Here is a 22,185-nt window from a genome sequence, read left to right as displayed (position 1 = left end):
TGTCCGTTACACAGGCAGGGTTGCCATACCCTGCAGCAAGAATTACTGAGACGCACTATGCTGACAACGTAGCTTAGCCTACGCCGAAAACGTAGTGTAGCCTGCCGCCATGAAACTAGATAAGTACCCAAAATAATAAAGGAAACATCTATTTATTAACTGTCCAAAAGTAACTTCAGGATAAAATACTACTATAAAAATTAATTTACATCAAGCACTAAATAATTATCTTATGTTCTAGTATCTCTAAATCTGATAAAAGCTAGAAGCTGTATCAAAATTATCCACTACCGGTATGTATTTACACAGGTATGTTACTAGCAGGTAGGGTCAATAAGAAATGAATATATTTATTTTTACCTGTATCTATGACCAGTTACAGTGAATGTAAGATACAGCCATTTTATTTTAAATGAAGTTCCAACAGTGAGAAAGTCTACAAAGTCTAATGAAATGTGTCAGTACTGTAAGCCACTCCTGCTACAAGTTACAGTGTGACCAATTTCCAAAACAGTTTAGCAGGAACAAATCTAAAAACAAAATGGTGTATGCAAGCAGCCACCAGCATATTTTAATGAGATATCCTTTATAATAAAAGGCTAACACTAATCTCTCTTATGGTGTGTACACAAGGGGGAGATATATTGCTAGCAATATATTGCTCAGTGTACTTGCAATATATCTCCGCAATATATTTCTCAGCAATATATTGCTCAGTTTCCAGTTTTTCAGAGGGACCAACAATTTTCCCTGCAAATTGCTAGCAATTTTGACTAGATTGTTTTTTACCCTCTATTTAAATTCATTTATGATTGACATGGGTTGTGGGAAGTCCTTCTAGAAGGGAATAAAAGTGTATATGGTGTATATACAGATGTAGCAGGGGTAATCTTTGTAGGGGCAGGATAATCTAGCGGCAGCAGCCGCTAGTGCCCCGCTCCTGCCAGGGGTGTGGGGGCACAAGACGGCCGTGCGGCCCCTGCCACCCCGACACCAATGCCCCCTTCATTTATATTGAGCCCACATACTATTGGTGTGGGGCAGCATGGTAATGCTCATGCTGCCCACCGATGGTGCAAATCACCATCGATGGGCAGCATGAACATAATCATGCTGCCCGACACCAATGCCCCCTTCATTTTTTCAATGTCACATACTATTGGTGTGGGGCAGCATGGTAATGCTCATGCCGCCCACCGATGGTGCAAATCACCATCGATGGGCAGCATGAACATAATCATGCTGCCCGACATCAATGCCCCCTTCATTTTTTCATGTCACATACTATTGGTGTGGGGCAGCATGGTAATGCTCATGCCGCCCACCGATGGTGCAAATCACCATTGATGGGCAGCATGAACATAATCATGCTGCCCAAAACCAATGCCCTCTAAAGACAGCCTATGCACTGACTAGTGCGGTTGTGGGGCGCGCAGGAGGTGTGGGTGCTGGCAGATTTGGTACTGGCAGGTGTTGGTACTGGCAGATTTGCGCAGCAGCTTCTGTGCTGTATGCGCGGCCAGGGAAGGAGGAGGAAGCAGGGGGGGGGGCGTGTCCCAGCCGGTGTGTCACGCTGTGACAGGGCGGGTGGGCGGGTCCCGGCCGGCGCTGGACATAGTAGGTGTCGCTTGTCGCTGGTGCACAGTGCTTTGTGCACCAGCGACCAGCAATTTTTAGGGAGAATCGGAGGAGCAAGCTCCTATGACCAGCGACCATGAAGGGCTGGCCGCGGGAGCGCGCTCCCAGCCATTTATTGCTGGCTGCACATTAAATCACTGGCAATATGGTCACTGAGCGATAATTTTGCCAGCGATTTCATGACTAATTGCAGCAGTGTGTACGCACCATTACTCTGGATATTCAGGATTATTATTATTATTATTACATTGAATAATAACAAAAATAGAGTACAGGTAAAGAATGCCACAGTTCAATACACAACAGCTTAAATATAAGTAGTGAGGGCTCAATCAACATACTACTAGAGGCCTGTGGCCAATGATGGAGATGAGTATGCGGACAAAGATGGGCACTGAGTGTTTGAGTAGAAGAGAGCTGTGAGTGAAATGTGAAAAGAAGTGGGCTTTGACAACAGGACGGAAGAGGGCCCTGCTCTGAGGAGTTTACAATCTAGTAGGAAGGGGAAACAGACCGATTACATGAGGTGTAAGCAAGTGGGTGGTGGCTTGATAGCAGGCAGGGGGTCGGAGAACCAGTCTCAGGACTAGTTTATGCAGAGGAAGGGTACGCTTTGATGAATAGGTGAGTTTTCAGTGCCAGTGAGTATTGATGTAACTAACCATCAATATATCATCCCATACCCCTCGACAATCCAGACCTTTGTCTGGGATGTCACTCAGCTGCATTTGCCTGCTGGCAGAACAGTGGAATTTGTGTAGTAAATGATATTACGCATGGCTTGTCATTCCCAAATTTAAGTTATCTAAACCAAATTTTCAATTCCCTATAAATAGTTTTTCCAATATTTACAGATCCTGAATTTGATTGCCAAGATATTAACCATAGGTCTCTCACTACTATACAGGGTCAAGTTCTTTATGGGATATTTACTAAAGGGCTCATTTCTACCTTATACACTTTACATTTGTCCTTGTCGCCAGAACATAGAGAGACTCTCAAGAGAGGGTTTGGGAGACCGACTTCAGGAAACCTCAAGGAATGAAGAATAGACTGATATCTATTCTAACATTGCCGTAAGCTTCATCTGTGTCCATATGAATAAAATGCTTAATTTATTTTTATAGATCGTATTATGGCCCTTTTTCAGATCTGATCGCAGTACAAATTTGTTCTCAAAATGGGCAAACCCATGTGCACTGCAGGTGGGGCAGATGTGACATAGGCAGAGAGTTAAATTTGGGTGGGGTGTGTTCAAACTGAAATCTAAATGCAGCATAACAATAGAGCAGCCAGTATTTACCCTGCACAGAAACAAAATAACCCACACAAATGTAACTCTCTCTATATAGGTTACATCGGCCCAACCAGCAGTGCACATGGTTTTGCCAATTTTGAGAACAAATTTGTACTGCGATCAGATCTGAATAAGGGCCTATGTCTCTACTCAAAAAATGCATCCTGAAATCTCCCCTGTGTGTTGGCGATGTTCCTTCATATCTGGTGGAGTGGTTCAAAAGGAGTTCTCCTCTGGAAGGAATTGGGTGCTCCGGCTAGCCCTATCTTAGGTGTTCAGATCTATTTTATCCCCAAATTCATTATTTCTGGATGTGTCCCTGAGGAATCTTGTCTACAAAATAAATGATTACTCATATAGTTCTGGCAGAAATATGTGTCATTGCATCAGCTTGGGAATCAACTGTGGTATCTACTGCACTATGAGTGAGATCATAGCCAAAATATTGTACATCCATTCTATGAAATATATCACTAGCATACAGATGAGCTCCTTTAAAAAGTATACTAAAGTATGGGAGCCACGAGCCTTGACCACTTTAGGGTTTGTTATATGACACACAGGCACTAGTTTCAGCTTGTTAAGCCACTATGCCAAAGATCTATCTATCCATCTACCCCCCCCCCCCCCCTCATCATCTACTTTCTTTTAATCTCTCTTCTAACCTTTTTCACTTTTACATTTGTGTTTAATTTCAATATAGGAAAAATTAAATGAGACTTTACAGTATAACTTGCATAAGTGTCTTTAGGTTTAATCATTTTTACCGTGTACAACAGGCAATTTACTAGTTTCTGTGACATGGTGTTATATTGATATTGGACCTCTTTGTAGGACATATTTGTAATAGCTCTCATTTTACTAATAAAATTGTTTTGTTTTAAAAAAAAAGAAAAGGCTAAACACTGCTCCTCGCCTGTATAGGGGGAATCCAAATGTTTTACGTGTCGGCAGACACTGAATGGCACCCAACTGAGTAATTCACCAATTGCTCCATTCTGGCGCAGACATTACTGCTACTGTATGTTGTAATTTTCCTTTGACAGGCTGGTTACTTTTTTTTTTTGTATTAAGGTTTAACAAGTTCTTAACTGATGGCATCATATGGAGATCCAATTCCATAATCTTAATTACAGCTAACTAATTATTAATACAACTTTATTGTAAAAATATACCGTTCTACTATTACTATTTTTCACAGCCTGCGCTGGTACACCATCTTGTTTTTATAACTGATGGCATTGCCTTGAGAATGCCTATAAGAATATTCGGATTGAGTGGGGGGGCATTGAATCCAGGATTCCGATTGTCAGAGCGTCCCGACAGTCAGAATCTCGGCTGTCCAACACGAATTAGACAGCAGGAAGTCAATATTCTGACTGTCAAGTGTTGGAAAGTCAGTAAATTGTAGGAAATGACAAAAAAGATCAGAATTTATTTAAAGTCTGATCTGACTGCCTTCAATGCGGTCATTAATGGCAATACTGAATATGTGAGCTGCCGATATTTCCCGTCAGGAAATATGGGCACAGATTGAATACTTTGAAAATGTCATCATCACTGAACTCTGCAATATTGACTGAATTATCAGTAGGATACAGATTTATGGACTATTACGGTCAACGAAAAAATTCTCATCACATGAGCAGAAAATGGGCTTATGTGGACAGACACAATGGAAAGCCCACACGTGTGATTGACAGAGGAATAACCCTGCATATATATTACATAATGTTAGAGTAATATTCGCTTAAATCTTATTAAAGGATGTTTAGAACGGAAAGTGTTTTGATATTAACAATCAGGTTAATCAATTTTACAGAATGCTGTCAAACATTTTTGTGGATTATTTCAGAAACACAGGGCCTGATTCTTGTTGTACACAAAGGCATATACAACAGCATTTTTCTAGGTTGCGGAACTCTGAGTTTTTTAAATAAATCCCACTTTAACTTCTGTAAATGGCGTCACCCTGTCAATCACTCATGCTGATAATCCCTTAGTTGTCAAAACCCTGGCACTGCATACAAACTATGGCCCTCTGTACATAGGATTTTAATTTATTAAATGTTGCAGAATTACTGAACTTTTATGTCAGGCTACAAAGTGAAAACTTGTTCACAGCATAGTTCGAACAGAAGTCAATAAAAAAGGTGAAGCGCAGCCATCCCATACCATCATTTAGTTCTATCTGATTAAGTTCTCTGCAGCCAGGAATGGGAAGATGAATAATGAAACTCAGTGAACTTCATCATCACCCTGAGGCGTCCCATAATAACACGACTGAAATTATCCATGGCTACAACTTCATGTGTTCAGCTGGCAGAACACTGGGGAAAGGAGGCATGAGTTACATGCTTAACACTCGGATCAATTCATGTCACCGGAGGAATGCCCAGGGGCTGGAATGCAGCTAAATGTCTGTATATCAGAGTGTAAATCTTTATGTATTTCTATGGAATATCCCAGTAAAACTGAGTGACTGCAAATAATAATAAGCCCTGTTTGCAGCAGTTGTCATATGTGAAATGGCCATTTACAAAGCAGCTCTTTAGCTCAATGATTTACACCAAACAGGTTTCAAAATATGACCCATACATGCACAGGCATACAATTCCACCAATTTATATCTCTTTGTAGGGTTCATGGTTGGGACCATAAAGTACTATTGTAGGGAAAAAAATTGGAGACCCCATTTACTAGGCTATAACACTGCAGCTCTAGTAATCCTTTGAGTGCCAAGGGAATTTATAGGTGTGAAAATTTCCCAGAATTACCTGTAATGTTTACCTTACATAGGAAATATAATCTATTTTTACACCCCAAAAAATTACTTTAAATAATATAACAAATGTGAGCGACGCTGGCAATTTTATTGAATATTTTACGCATCTTACAGAGATGTTGGCACTCAAAGGGTCCCTTTCCCTTCTCTGCTCTAAAGTATACATATTAAGATATTTTAGTCTTTCCGGTTAAGTTTTGTGATGTAGGCCATGCACCTTATTAGTTGCCCTTCTTTGTACAGTTTCTAATGCATTTATATCCTTCTGGAGAGATGGGGTGAGATTTAATAGGATGAGAGTTTCAGAAAGTGAGAGATTTTGTGAGAAATCTCCAGGTTTTTTAAAGCAGCAATCATTTACACTGCAAAATCAAACTGGTTTTGCAGTATAAATGATTGCCACTTTAAAAAAACTGGAGATTTCTTACCAAATCTCTCAGTATCGGAATCTCTCATCCTATTAAATCTCACCCATGGCCTCCAGAACTGAACACAGTACTCTAGAGGAGATCGTACCAATGACCTATACAGCAGCATTATTAATACTTTCTTTCTACTGCTGATACAGTACCTCTCCCTATGCAACCAAGCATCTGACTTGCCTTCCTCATTGCTTTGTTACATTGCCTACCTGCCTTTAAGTCCCCTGAAATAGTGACCCCTAGTAATAGTAGTAATAGAAATAGTGACACTCTTCCTCAGTAGTTTCCATTATAGTGCCATTTATACTGTAAAGTCTGTGGATTTTTGAGACCCAAGTGCATGATTTTGCATTTTTTGGCATTAAACTGTAGTTGCCATGCTCTTTATCATTCCTCTAATCTACCTAGATCATCAATCATTTGTTTTAGCCCTCCTGGTGTGTCTAACCTGTTGCGTACCTTTGTGTCATCTGTAAAAAGGCACATTTTACCCTCAATTCCATTTGCAATATCACCAATAAAGATATTAAAAAGCACCGGTCCAAGTACAGTTCCCTGGGGTACTCCACTGGTAACCTTGCCCTCCTTAGACTGCACTCCATTTACTACAACTCTCTGTTTTCTGTCCTGCAACCAAGATCTTATCCATTCAACCATCTTAGAATCCGATCACAAGCTTTCAAGTTTATTTAACAGTCCTGCTAGAACATGGAGGTTTGGAATCAGCAGAACGTTTCTTTTCTCAGCTGCTACGACTCAAAGAGAGGGATGTGATCTATCGGACTATTAGAGGGAGAAAAAAAAAAACTAAATGCTTTTGCATAAAAAAAAAAACGTACCCAAAATAGGTCGTCATAACACTTTTTGCAGAAAGTGGGCTGCAATCTTGCACAAAGAATCTTTTGATTTAATGTGATCAAGGGAACTGGAGCTCACTAAAATGAGCAATTTGAATGGCTTAACTTGAGCACTAATACTGGAGACTGGAACCCCAAATTGAAGGATCAGGTGGAAAAATACAAATGCAAGCTCATTCAATTCAAGCATGATAAAAGGTAGTTACGGTGAACCGGGATTACGCCGAAAACTGTGTGTACGAGCTTGCCTTTAATCCACCAAGCCATTATCAGGGCACAAGAGGCCACTGGGGCCCATAGACCTGGTCTTGCCACTATTTTGAGACGGATAACTCGAGTGGGGGAACCTCTTCCGCTAGGGACATTGAGCCAAGCACAGCCAGCAAATGCAATACCCAGAGGCTCCCTTTAGGGGTCAGGACCAGGGCCCAAAAGTGGGCTCAAGAAACCATGGATGTAGAGGCAAGCAGTGGCAAAGGCTCTGCAAAAGCAATTAAGGTGCCCATACACGTTGCAAGAATCACATGCGTCATGGGCCAGATCGAATCGCACAGCATGCGTCCGAAAACACAAAAAGTATGGGCAACCCATCATTTTTTTTGGTCTGTGTGATGGGATGCCCGTGGGAGTGCGCACCCCATCGCATCGGAACACACGCTGCTACCGCATCGTGTATGGGCACCATTAGAAAGAAAACAGTATTGTTTCTTCACGGATACTATCTGAAGCAGAAATGTAGGTTTTAAACAAGGTTTTATCTTTTGTCCCTACCAACTGCCATAAAATAGAGATGTACAAGTTTGGTCGCTTGCTTAGGCTAATGCTGTGTATACACGGTACAATCCAGCATGACATTTTGACTATATAGTCAAAATCGCATGCAGATTGCACAGGTTTTTTACCTTGCGATCCTGATGCGTGCTCCCGTGACAGCACAAATCGAAATGTAGATAGACAGGGCAGCAATGACTATATAGTGCAAATCGAATGTAGATAACATGAATTGTATGTATAGTACAGAGTTAGCAAAGATTGCATAGCAGTCGAATAGCAAGGGAATCTCACCGTGTGTACATACCATTAAGGAGCATTTTGGACAAACAGTCACCTTGTTACCAGACCAGTACGCATGACATCAAAATTTGATGTCACAGTTCTGTGAGGCAGTATTGCTAACCCTTACACCATCCGTACTGCTTTAACAGGATTATGGATGCCTACGTTTGTGACCAGACTGCCAACACCAAGCCTCTTCACTACAACATACCTAGAGTGGAGGGCATTGGCACTAAGAAACGTAAACAAATATGAGGATATAATTTGTTGACACCACTAATCTTATCTTGAAACTGCAAGCACTCAAGATTCCACCAACCAAGCCACCATCTAAAGCATGGGTCTTCAAACTGCGGCCCTCCAGATGTTATGAAACTACAAATCCCAGCATGCCTTGCCACAGTTTTATCACTCCCTTATAGCAAAACTGTGACAAGGCATGCTGGGATTTGTAGTTTCACAACATCTGGAGGGCCCCAGTTTGAAGACCCATGATCTAAAGGGACCTCAGTGAGATACTAACAGGAACGGACACAGATGACATCAAATCCAACTGGACCAGTGGGTGATTATATCACATTGTATATGTGTAATGTCAGCTATATTTTAATCGAATTTCAATTATTATTTTTTTATTCATCTATTAAATTGTGTATTTTTACATTCACATTGCTGCAGCACCTATCTTTTAGCGCAGTTGCAGATTTGTATTTACTCTGTATTTGCGTTGACTTTTTTGTGAACTGCAGTCTCATTCTAGGATTGGCTGAGTTACTGTTGGGGACCTATTCAAACAGGACAAGTATGTTTGTCTTGAATTTCCCATTCATAAGTGTTTAAAGCGTTTGTTAGGTAGAGAGAACAGTATGGGATAAAATCAATATGACTCAAAGACCTAATCTGGAAAAAAAGGTGCACGTAGAAGTACACTTTTCTTTACTTTGAAGTCATCCTTAAATTAATGTATTACTCATTTTATTTTCAGTGCACTGTACATCTCTCTTGTGCTTCCAAGACTGGGAAGAAAACGCTTATCTTTTACACAAATGAACTCAAACAAGGTAAAATAGCTGTTTGCACTCTGCAGCAATTGCATGCATCACGTAAGTATTGGCACTGTTGGTTTGTGCACGTATAACCCTTGTAGTACTGTATTAACCCTTTGAGTGCCAACATCTGTGAGAGATTCGCAAAATATTTGCTAAAAATGCCATCTCTTTGATAGATGCGCAAAATAGGAGTGTCAATATCTCTGCAAAATATTGGCTAAAAATGCAAGCGTTGCTCAAATTGGTTTTATAATGTTGATAAAAAAAAGGTGTGGAAAAATAATAATATTTACTATATAAGGTAACCATTACACGTCATTATGATGAATAAAAAGGTTTGCTTGGCAATTTTTACATCAATTTTGACAATTCACTTGGCACTCAAAAGGTTAAGCAAGTAATCGAATGAGGTAGAAAGCAGGAGATGGCTGTTCAAGCAAAGAGTGCAATCTGATGCCAGTACTGGGAGCCTAGACATATACCCTTAAATAGTCTGACATTGTGTGGTAAAAGAAAACATCATGTGAAAGTATGCCTGTGTAGCACATGTTCTACTATAGGCCACAATTAAGTGACTCAACTTCTTCCAAAAATGTATTCTCAGCTTGGCATTTATTATTACCTTCAGTTGAAGCAGCGTCCACCATGATTCGCTGCATAAGCACCGGCTCCACTCCAAAATCAAACACTACAGTCTGGCGAAACGTTCCAAATATTTCAGTGGTAAATGTGATAACTACTTTGTACAAGCAATGATCAATCCCGTTCTGAGTCATGTTCTCACCGACCCACTCCTGACAACTCTCTGGCACTTCCTGGGAAACTTGAGTGTTGCCATCTCCAGCAGATATTGCCACGATACTGAAATGAGGTCTGTGCGCATCATACAACAATGCAACACGTTGAAGCATTCTTGCGGGCTGTAACACATACCACACATTTTAATGTGATTTACAATTAGAAAAAGTGACAGATGTAAATCAATTTCCTGCAACAGGTACCCCCCTTCCCCAGTATTTGCAGCACCTGATATTACTTTGGCATTTGTATATAGTAAGAACCTCTGCCAACAACCACCAAATGCTGCAATTTTCTCTCGTTGGCAGTGGACAATGCAGCTCTAATGCTTTCAATTAAAAGACGCAGTGCCCCATATTCCCTACTACAATGGAAGCCAAGCATAACCAAGGGCTCCCTATTGCATTTTTCACATGTTCTTACACAAGAAATACAAATGTTTTAATATTACATAGTCCCTATCAACGAATCAAAAACTATTAAATTTTGCATAAAAACAAACTAGGCCTTCTAAATGAGATTGAAAGCCGCATTAAGCAGACATTCTAGAAGCGTAAAATGAGAGGTGAATGCTGACACTGGGGCTGATGCAGTGGGGCCTATACTACTTTGTGTAATGTATCGTGAGTGAGCTCAGATTGCATATTCTCAGATGGGTGCCAATGTGTGTCTATGCAGGCTTGTGCAGTTCTGCCACATACAACAGAATGTATACAGCTGTGCAGTACAATGGAACTAAATGGTTTGAGTCTTTCTGCAATTGGGAAGACTGTAGTGATTCATTTGATATGAAACACTTGTATATTGTGTGCAATAGATTCTGCCTATAAAGTGCTATGGTGTAGCAGAAGTTATGCCAAGTTCCGATGTGCTTCATACACAGGCGCAGTCGCACACAGATATACAAGTGTGGCATATTACTATTGTAAAGCGCAACGGAATCTGCTGCGCTACATAAGAAACTGTAAATAATATCAAATAAAGCGCACAGTTTCCCAGTCACATTGCAACTAATACATTTTTCAGCAAAAAAAAAAAAGATGCCCTACGCTAGGCAGAGTTGCACAGGACCTAGAGGCTCACTGGCATCAGGTATCCCATGCTGCATGGCATATTGATGCTAGATGTATGACAACACATCTTCATGTAAAAGTCTGATGATCTCTATATTTACCAATTTACCACAGACAATGTAATCTGCAATGATGATGTGCAGGCTAAAGTGGCTTTATGAAACACTTTCCCCATCTCAGTCAATGAAAACTATAGGTTTATGTCTACAGAGAGAGAAAAGGACTAAGCTTGTTAACACAATTTCTCTCAAAGTAGTGATTGTTTTGCCCAACAACGATGAATGTATCATTTGATGTCTATAATTGGTTCCACCGATATAGCAATGCTTTGAATGAGCCTTAGTAATAGAACCACGTCAACTTACCTTACACGAGAGGAGAAATGTCCATGTCTGCTGAGATTTTTTGGTGGTAACGATAACTGAAAGATCAGGACTGTACTCCACTCGTATACCTTCCACACATTCACTGAGCTAGGAGGGTAAAACAAACTTTTAATTGCATCTAAACAACTATTCATCAAAGGAAATAAAACAGTGATACATAGTGTGAAAAAAAACTAATCTAAAATGTCATCGTTATTATGACAAGTTATTTATATAGGGCACACATCACAGAGTTTTATATATAATATTTGGTCATTCGCATCAGTCCCTTTCCCTCTGGAGTTTACAATCTATGGGGGTTATTCAAAACTGAATGCAGCCCTGCGATTTTGCAAGACAGACGATTAGTGAATGACTACACATGCATACAGATCGCATCGCACATGCATAAGGCCATTCAGAAAAAAAATCCAGCGTCTTTTCCATCCATAAATTAGATGGACAGGACGCTGCTGTTTGTGGGTCTTAACCGGCAATTTTCTGGGCGTTTCAGGAAAAACGCAGGTGCACCCAAGCGTTTTCAGGGAAGTCAGGTCAGTTCCGGCCCCCAACAGCCAGTTTCGATCCCACAGACGGGGCAGGTTCTGGGTTACGCACAGACTGCATAGGATACAGTCATTAGGTCGACACTATTAAGGTAAACATGCATTGAGTTGACAGACCTTAGGTCAACACCTGAAATAGGTAGAAATGGCTACGGTCAACATAGTTAGAATGTCAACAAAAGCATTAGGTCATCAATGGGAAAGTGGACAGCTAAAAAACAAAAGGTCAACTTGAGTTGTTGTTTTTTTATTTTGAGCCGACATGTGCCGACAGGTATTTGATGCCCTACCATCCACTATGTTGTGGAGGGAGAATAGATTAGTGTGCCAAGCACAGCAAGGCACCGTACTCTCAGCATGTGAGGGAACGCAGCACACTTAGACGATACGTCTATCTATCATGTTGACATTCGAGACAAAAACGTATTGACTATATGCTTGTGTCAACCTTGGCCACGTCTGACTATTTCAGGTGTCGACCAAAGGCCTATCAACCCAATACATGTTAACCTAAACTGGGTCCACCCAATGACCGTACCCGACTACACACACTGGAAAAATGATTCTATGGTGAGAGAATTGCCAATGGGTTTGTGGCTATACACCAAAGCCATTCACAGACTTGCACAGAATATGAAACCAAGGTAGACACCTTGTACAACTGATTCACATTCTCCTTAGATAAGAGTTTAACACTATATCACATGAGGCTTTGTAACAAGCAATTACCTAATCACAAACTACCACCTCCCGGACCCATGCTTTTCTGATCCTGAATAATTATTTCCTGTATGTGGTAGTTTTAATCAAACAAATATCAATTAAAATGGAGTGGAACCCTTGGGTGAAATCTCAATATTTACACTGGGTACTCCAGGCTAAAGAGATCTCTCACAAATATTTCTCTAGAGTTACCCTCCTAAGCCAAGTACACTAACATGACTAACATGACGCGCTAGAGACCCCCCCAGCAAAACATGATAAATACTCTGAGACGCTGCAATATCATCCATTGTGACTGCTAACATTTCTTTGTCGCTTATCCACCAACACAAAAGATTTTGGTTATACTAATCATCATTAGACATAGCACATTTCTCATGGTAGGTGAACTAATTCCTACTGCCTCCTGTGTAGTGTTAAATAGTGTATGGTCTCCTTCTTCCATAGAACCATAACTACTGTAAAACTAGCCTTGCCTGCTGGACAGCAAATAAAAAAGGTATTATCTGCAGGGGAACAAAGTCTCCACACTAACAAAGCACTGTGATTTCTGCATTCTGCGTGAGGCACTGTGACTTCTGTCATCTGAAATTTAAACTGAAATGTGGTGGACAAATGTTCTACTCTAATAGTCTATTGAAAATGATTAAAATAGTGAGGTAAATGTACAGTGTAGGTAGCAAGTCAGCACCATATAACATGGTTATCTTATAACATACCACTTTCTCGGGTGATAAAGAATTCATCCATTTCTCAATGAGTGACTCCATGTAGCTGCCCGAACACTGTGTATTTTCTTTCTGCTGCTTGAGGCGTATGAGGCGTGAGGCATACCGCTTCTGCCATTCTTCCAGCTCCTCTTGTGAGTGCGCCGATGTGCACTGTGCTCCATAACGGCAAATTCCCTGTTCCAGGAACCTGAAAGCATGTTGTGTAATCAGCAGTTCATATTAACATTAAAACCATTTCTCTGGATCCATTTGGAAACCATGAAGGTAAGGGGCTCAACCAGAAGCTCTGATACTAGAGGGGAAATGTAACAGAGCTTGGAGAAAAATTCAGCACCAACTAACCAGTTCCTAACTAGCATTTTTATGCTGTGTATGAAATAAAACTGTTTGGTGTGCCAACAAAAACGCTGGGTGTCCCCATAAGAATGCAGGCCTGTCAAAGCCTGCATGGGGTGGGTGGCTGACGTCACATGACATCAGAGCCTGCCCCAGATTCGGCCATATCCTAGGCAAAATAGTTTTATTTGCAAACGGGTAAATAAAGTCATTCGGTGGTCAGCGAACATTGAATGATTTTTCACCCATATTCCTGCATGGAAATGGATAGGTTAGTGTACACATCCATTAGCATGCAGGGGCTGAAATTCACGCAGGGGGCAGGCGTTCATTCAGATGCTCGCTAAGCAGTGGCTTGAATCAGTCCCGAAGTTTGTTGAATTACTGGTATAACAAACAAGAAGTCTCTGGACGATTGGTAAACCTTTCCCATGAAGAAAATACAGAACCAAGAGGTCGTCTGCTTAGAGCACTGTGAATATCCATCAAGAGATCCCTTGCTTTCCAAACATTCTAAACAGGACCCTAATGCTGTGTACACACGGGGGCGATAGGGGCTATAATCGCTGGGAATATGGTCGCAGGCGACCATATTGCCAGTGATTGGAGTGCGCACCAGCGATAAATCGCCGGGTGCGCGCTCCCGTTTTCTGCCCCATTCTAATCGCTGGTCGCAGGAGCTTGCCAGCTAATTACCTCTGCGGCTCCCCCAGCAGAGGTTCTCTGGTCGCTGATGCAAAGGAGACACTGGGCAATATATTGCTCAGGAATATATTGCTAGCAATATATTCCTGAGCAATATATCTCCCCCCATGTGTACGGGGCTTTAGTACCTGAGATCTTCTCACTATAGAACTATATACTATAGACTGCATTTTAGACATTTCTACTCCACAAGGATTCAATAGGAAGATATTGTGTGACTTATAACTAAGATTAGGGGTCCAGGAGTTGTAAGAGGAAAAAGGTGATCTGAACTTCCAATTCCACACCCACCTGCACAAACATAAGTAAATGCATAAACTGAAAATGTAAGAAAGACCTTCTTCACACACCAGCACACAAAAATCTTCCACACCATATTGGGCCCGATTCAGACCTGATCATCAGAATCGTCCCTTGCCCCTGAATGCATTCGCACACATGGAGAAAACCTCACCATCTAATGATTTCCCCCCTGTTTGCAGGCACCAAATCTAAACATCATTCCTTGAAGCTCTAATATTTTATTATTGTTGGCCTGCTGCCACATTAAGGGGTATATTCAATGCCGGGGGCGAGCTGTGACATTGAACAGGGCTGCCTGCTCACTGTCATAGATCGCCCTGTCAGTATTCAACTGAACCCCCTGCATACGCCGATTCCCCCTCGTTCCATTTTGGAGCGAGGGGGAAATCGGCGTATGCGGCCGCTGAAATAGCAAGACTCGCGGCTAAATGCAGCAGGCTCCAAGACAGACTCGCTATTTGGGGGAATCCTCGCTGTCCTGTGACAGCGAGGATTCCCCTGGAACGCTGAATACAGTGAAAGGCCGGCACAGGGGTTAAACAGCGAAGATCCCTTGTTTTCAGCGATCGCCGATGTTTAACACCCTCACCAGCCGTACTGAACATGGGCCTAAGAATGTCAGTGTACTACAGTAAATTAGAAAACAATTTAATAGCACAGACAGCAGAAACCCCATCACTTGATATCTTTGTGTTTCAACCAAAATGTCATCTTCATCTGCCAGATCAATCTTTCGAAACACAGTAGAAGAGAATGTTGGGTTTGGGGTATAAGAGCGATTCCCAGTTCCTCATCCGTGATATAAACAATGCAGACATTGGTAGTGGTTCCCTTCATCACCAGGGAGCTCTCTGTCATTTACTAATGATGTATGCCACTCAACTGTATCTCCATGTCCTTTCTACATAGGTTGTACTCTGAGCACTAAAAATCACTCAATTTTAGAATATGTATGTGGAATTTCAACTCAAAGGCTCTAAAAAGCAACTGCACCCCCATCCACGAAGGTTAAAAAGGTTTTCATCACAAATCTCCAAGGTAAAACCCCTGTTGAGGTCATAAAACCAAAAGAAGAGCATATCATACACCCTTGGAGACAACTACAGTAGCTGGTCCAGTCAAGTGATGAACTAATTTCACCAATTTCAATATGGAACTGTGCAAATTGCACTGCCTCAAAGAGTGAGACCATCTTCCCTAAGACACTCATCCAATACAGATCATACTTCATACTGACAGACAAAATTAGTCTCAATAATTCAAGAATCTTTTCTTCCAGTAAGAAGGAATTTTGCCGTTAGTTAGAAAAGCAGCCCTAGAAAGAGAGAGATCCATGGTGTCATAAGCAGATGAGCCTGCAGAATACTTGAGGATCAACAGCTTATGCAGGTAAGGAATTAAATTTCGAAGACACACACACACACCCTGTCCCCCCAAAACAGTCTGAATCATTTACCATTGGCCTGAGAGAAAAACTCTAAATACTCGTCAGGACTGTACCCTTGCAGGGATCTGACTGTTGTTGGGCCTAATGGGGCCTACACACACAGTGATTTCGGACTATATTCTAAGATCTGACAAGATCGCTTAGAAATTAAGCACACATTGCTGTGTGTGTAGGGCCCATAGTGATAGCGGGAGATGTAGTGTCTGCATGCAGCATAAATCTAGTAATTGTCCGTGTTCTTGCTATTGAGAACACAGGTAGTGACAGATTGCTCAGCACACATTGACAAAATCAGCCCCATAATGATGGTTGCACACCTTTTCATGCACTTGATCAGGGTAAACACTACCGACCAGCAGAGTACTGTGTTCCCAGGTTGGCCGCCTGTTAACCCCAAAAATCTTGGGTCCAGTGTGTAAATAGCTCAGTGTTCATAGGAATATAAGGGATCAGGTCAAGGCAGAAAACAATAAATAGCACATAAGGTATAACCCCCAATCACAAGAAATGCAGGAGCATTTTAAGCTTTTTATCAACTTTCGATCCCATGACATTTGTTAGACAAAGTTACTTTCATATTTAAACTTTTAACTCAGTGATACACAGTGTTTATGCAACAGGGTTTCAAACATGAAAAACATTGTCAAATTTATGCTTTGACAATGTTTTCATAAAAAAGTTGTTAGGTTTTAATATTGACATTTCAAAGTCACATGATGTGACCTTTGACCTTCAATATCTGTAAAATGTTATACAGTTAAATACAATCTCTTTCGGAGAAGATTAAATTTGGGATGCTTTGGGAATAGGAGTAAAAAGTCTTATGGGGCCTACACACGAGGAGATGCGGCTGAGCGATGCTGGATCACTCAGCACAGAGCGATGTGTCTGTGCTGTGTGCTGAAAAATCTGTCAGATGCAGTGTTCTCCTGTGAGAACACTGGTCCTACCCAGGAATAGAGGGATTAAAATACAGCATGCTGGATATTAATGAACGGCCAATAGCATGCGCAGCGCCACGCAAAGCTATGGCCACTACACACATAGTGATGTACTGGTAGGGGTATGTTTTAAGCGATCTATTGAGATCGCTTAGAAAACGCCCTAAAATTGCCCCATGTGTAGGCCCCCATTAGTCCCATTCATCAATAGTGTTTTTCTCTGTGTCAGCTCAGTATGGCTGCAGCTTCTGCATTGAGACTGATCATACCTCCCAACTTTTGACCTGAAGAAATAGGGACACTCGCGCGGCTTCGCCGTGCGAGCGCCTGAAAAGGGGGTGGGGTGTATGCAAATGAGGGCGTGGCTTATGCTAATTAGCCGCGCCCTCATTTTCATGCGAGAATAGACGCTGTGCGCATGCGCACAGCGTCTATTCTACTAGATTGGGGGGTCTCCCAACTGCCACCCCCCGCAGCGGGACAATGCCTACAGCGGGTGGGACAGCGGGACAGGACCCGAAAATCGGGACTGTCCCTCTAAAATCGTGACAGTTGGGAGGTATGGACTTATTATTATTTATTACCAGTACAAGACAAGTCTGCACTTGCCAGCTGCATAGTTAGTGCATGAATGATCCAACTGCTGTACATAATATATTTTTTTTTATACGGTTCCCAAAGGCAGATGTAATGGTTAGCATTACTGCCTCACAGAAGTGATTGTCATGGATTTGATTCCCGCCCTAAATAAGCAGAGTTTGTATATTCTCCCCATGCTTGCGTGGGTTTCCTCCGGATACTTCAGTTTCCTCCCACAATACAAAAATATCCTGGTAGGTTGTCTCCCAACAAAAGTTACCCTAGAATTAATGTGTGTGCATGTACAAGTAGTAGGGAATATAGATTATAAGCTCCACCGGGGCAGGGACAGATGTGAAAGATTAAATATTGTCTGCAAAGCAGAATATGTGTGCACTATACAAATAACTGGTAATAAATAAGAGGCACACCAAAATGAAACGTATACCAAGATTGCATTTAACTGTATAATTACTTTATATACACCAAAATTAAAAGTACTTTTTTTAGTTATTTAAGGTCAAATCATGTGACCTTGAAATGAAGAGGTCAATATTTTAACTTTTTATGAAAACGAAGGCCCGTTAGCTTCAAAACGAGGACGAACATGAAAGATCTACCACAAAGAAGCAAATACTTTTTTTTTTAATTGACCTTGCAAGCAGAAATTTATTTTGTCATGTTTGCAACCCTGTTGCATGAACACTATCACTGAGGGCTAAATTTTACATATGAAAGATGGACGGGTTGGAAGCGGTGATGATTTGGCATGGAATGACACACACACCTATACAAACATCGACCCGTCCACCCAATATCGGGTGATTGGGCAATGAATTGTATAGGTGTGTACCCAACTTAACTGCAGATGTAGATTTTTAAATATTCTCAAATAAAAAGACGACCTTCATTAAGCCCTGAACTGATATGGCAGAAACCAGCTCCCCAGTGGAAACTGGAATGGATGTCAAAGGTCCCTGGCTTAAAATCTTCTTTGACATGATCCTTATGTGAACTTGTGATAGGGGAGATGGAAATGATAGCATATTTGCATACCCCCAGAGATATGGGGCAGTATTCAATGAAAAAGTTCTCCGTGCATGGAGAGCGTTTTATTTCGCTCTCCATGCACTCTCCGTGTTCCGGAGGGCTCTCTGCCACTCCTGCTCCCTCTATTCAATGTGGCTGATGCTCTCCGCCACTCGCGGAGAGTCTTAACCCCTGCAGGGAGCAGGGAGCTTTCAGGGAGCCGGAAGCAGCCTGAGAGATTAAAGTCTCCCTGGCTGCTCCAGAGGACTGTGGAGGGGAGGGAGGCTCTCCAGGACCCAGGCTGCACCCCCCTATAGCCAGCGGGGGACCCAGTATTCACTGCACCCGTTTGTGCATAGTTACGTTCGGGTGCAGTGAATATATGGATATCTAATGAGCGGCTCGAGCGCTCCGGCCCCCTGCTGGCTGCACTGTGTAAAAAAAAATAAAAAATAATTAAAAAAAATATTTTTTTTTAAATTAAATATATATTCATGTGCTATAAGCACATGAATAAAAATAACATGCCCCTTCACAGAAAAAAAAACTGAATTTTTGACACCAAAATTTCTTTAAAAAACCTTTTAGTTTAAAAGTTCACATTCCAGCTCTCCATCAAAAGATGGAGAATTGCTACACGGAGAGACACGGAGAAAATCACTTAAAAAGACGGAGAACATTTCACATTGAATAGGGTTGCTCGCTTTTGGAGAGCAAAATGCTCCGTCCAAGGCGAACAAAGCACAAGTTCTCCACAAAACACGGAGAACTTTTCTCATTGAATACTGCCCATGGAGTCAGTAAGCCAAACATTAGTAAACAGTGTTGTTGAGCCAAAGGTTTGGCTTACCAACTCCACAACCTTGATCACAACCCTGGAACATGCCAATAACAGAGTAAGCACTGTGATAGACTGGGCTAATGATTTAACTCGGGTTGTTTCTACAAGAGCATCTGTCAGACAACCACACGCAGATCAATAGCATTTTTATACACAATCATGCAGGGTGTATGCATGATATTTCAGTGGCAATTGCTAAAAATCACATCGCCCTAAAGTGTACCCCACCTAACACCACGAAGAGCAGTGTAACTACCCACAGAATATAGCTCCCTCTACTTGGTTAACTAACATCCACACACATAGCACACTTCCTGGACCTGGATGCTTTGCACTTCTGCCTCTGACAGAGTTCTGCTTGGTACATAAAGCTTTGCAAATGACCAAAAGAGATTCCAATTTTAAATGATCCAAAAAGAGCTAGAATGTTGCAAACATATTAAAAGATGAAAACTAAAGAGCCAGTACCTGGTAATTGTTAAAATATAAAATACAAATATAAAAGCATTTTTCAGAGAAGTTGCAATGGCAGAATCAGTCATCGCACCTCTGAGGAGACCAGACCTATATCCCAACATACCTTTTACATAATGTATACTCCTCGCTGCTAGTAACACCCCGTGGTGGGGGACGAAAATGCCACCCATCTGGAGTACCTGGGGGAGGAAAACACAACACAATTATAACAGAGGTTGTAACGCATCGCATATAGAAAATTAAAATTCTTGCAGTATAGTTAATTTACATTCGTCTTTGTAACTTATTTGAAAGCAGCTGCTGGTTACTAAATAATTAATCAGCACAAAGTCTCCATAAATGAGCCATGGGGCTCATACAAGACACAGATCAAAGACAGCGGATAAAACATATTGATAAACTATAAAAACAACTTTACAGTGAATAGAAAAGATTACTACTGATGATGGCTAACCATAACAATATAAAACTAATTTTCAATTAGCTGCAGTAATTACCATCATTCATTTCATCTTCATTCATACATGTGCCCAGTCATTAATGTCTAGCACATAATTCAATGTACAAAAAATGCCCAGCAGGAATCTAGCTGAACACACAATATGTCCCAAGGTGGGTTCCGTCAAAAAAGCATATGAACAAATAATCACTGAGCACACAATAGATGCAGACTGTAAGGCCTTCTGCAAATAAACTTCCAACATGTACGCACTTCTCACGTGTTCCCAACACACGCACTGCCAAACAAGTGCTCGCAGAAATCACCCCCTGGAAAATTCTTCCCTATAGAACATCATAACACACGCCTAAGTATATAGCACTATGTTCTCCCTAGCCCCTATCTAAGAGCATTAAGGGGGGTATTCAACGTCAGGGTCACGGCAGTCGAGCTTGCTCGACCGCCGTGACCCAGTCCCATTCTCGGTCAGCTTGACCGAGAACACGCAGGCGGGATTCAATGTCCCGCCTGCCGGGGAGCGAAAAAGGGGGCGTGGCCGCGAGTTGCGGCCGGGAAGAGGCGAGCTGCAGCCGGCAGCTCGTCACTTCCTGGCTGTTCTCGGCAGAACGAGCCCGACAGCTAGTGATGTCGGGCTCGTTCTGCCGAGATACCCTGCTCAATGCTGTCGGGGAAGACAGCATTGAATAGGGCCCGGCGGGCATCTCCCCGATGGGAGGTACTCGCCGGAGATTGAATATCCCCCTAAATCTGTCATCTTGTTCTATCAGCTATTACACCTAACACACTATCAAAAGACACCCTCACAAAGCTGATGATTTTTACATTGTCCAATTGTAGAACAATATATAGCACCGGGGCAGATGTATTAAGCCTGGAGAAGTGATAGAGAGGAAGGCGATAAGTCAACAGTCAATCAGCTCACAACTGTGATTTTTCAAACCCAATTTGCCAGTTAGGAGCCAATTGGCTGGTGCATTATCACCTTCCACTTTATCACTTCTCCAGACATAAATACATCTTACATACATAATACTGTCTCTAACCAAAAATGTGTCAATCAATTTTAAAAGGCTCACCACAAATATCATATGGTTTAACAAACAAGATGTAAGTTCATAATCCCCTAATAAGTAAAATAAAAAAAAATACTAAATATTATCAATATTACTAAAATCCACAAGACCAGTTGCAAATATTAATAGAGCAAATACAAACTATATACCGTCATCTAACTCCTCCAGGTGGTAACCGGGGCGGATTTGGTTTCCGACACTCTGCAAACAATGGAGGGGAGACATTTCATTACGTCACAAGAGGAAACCACTTTCAGGAGAATTGCACACGGTAATCTTCACAATGCACAGCACTGATAAATATTTTAAAACATGTGTTTAGTACATAGTTTCTATTCATAGTACAGGAATAGCCTTAGAGAAAAAGGTCTGTTAGAGAAACAGCAGTAGCCATTCAATTTCTAAGAATATGGAAAAAAGCTTAGGAAATTTCTTCATCAGTAAAGACCAAAGATACTGAAAAGATTGCATAGGCAAACAAAAAACAGTGCAGAGGAATATTAAGTAAATGTGAGCCAATTTTTCTATTTACCTCAATTTCAGAAAGTAGAATCTTTAACCGTGACAGATCCTTAGTTACCATTCCATTCTAAGAACAGAGAAATGTGTTAACAAAATATTTGCCATGTTATTT

The 22,185-nt window shown here is 41.4% G+C and overlaps 1 protein-coding gene across 3 annotated transcripts in view; it reads right to left on the bottom strand.

Moving 5' to 3' along the window:
* The window catches only part of HELZ (helicase with zinc finger), a 138,652-nt gene that overhangs the window by 81,536 nt on the left and 34,931 nt on the right, over window positions 1–22,185 (bottom strand). For all 3 annotated transcript variants that reach the window (XM_083148191.1, XM_083148193.1, XM_083148192.1), the window contains exons 5-10: window positions 22,084–22,140; window positions 21,701–21,752; window positions 20,122–20,197; window positions 13,349–13,547; window positions 11,341–11,448; window positions 9,727–10,024 (exon numbers count right to left, since the gene is read on the bottom strand). In XM_083148191.1, coding sequence (XP_083004317.1) covers window positions 9,727–10,024; window positions 11,341–11,448; window positions 13,349–13,547; window positions 20,122–20,197; window positions 21,701–21,752; window positions 22,084–22,140 — 790 coding nt within the window. The remainder of the gene's footprint in view (window positions 1–9,726; window positions 10,025–11,340; window positions 11,449–13,348; window positions 13,548–20,121; window positions 20,198–21,700; window positions 21,753–22,083; window positions 22,141–22,185) is intronic.

The sequence above is a fragment of the Crinia signifera genome, chromosome 6, assembly GCF_055691185.1.
Source record: "Crinia signifera chromosome 6, ASM5569118v1, whole genome shotgun sequence".
Lineage (NCBI taxonomy): Eukaryota > Metazoa > Chordata > Amphibia > Anura > Myobatrachidae > Crinia > Crinia signifera.
Note: the sequence above shows the minus strand (reverse complement) of the source record. Positions and strands in the feature narration are given on the sequence as shown.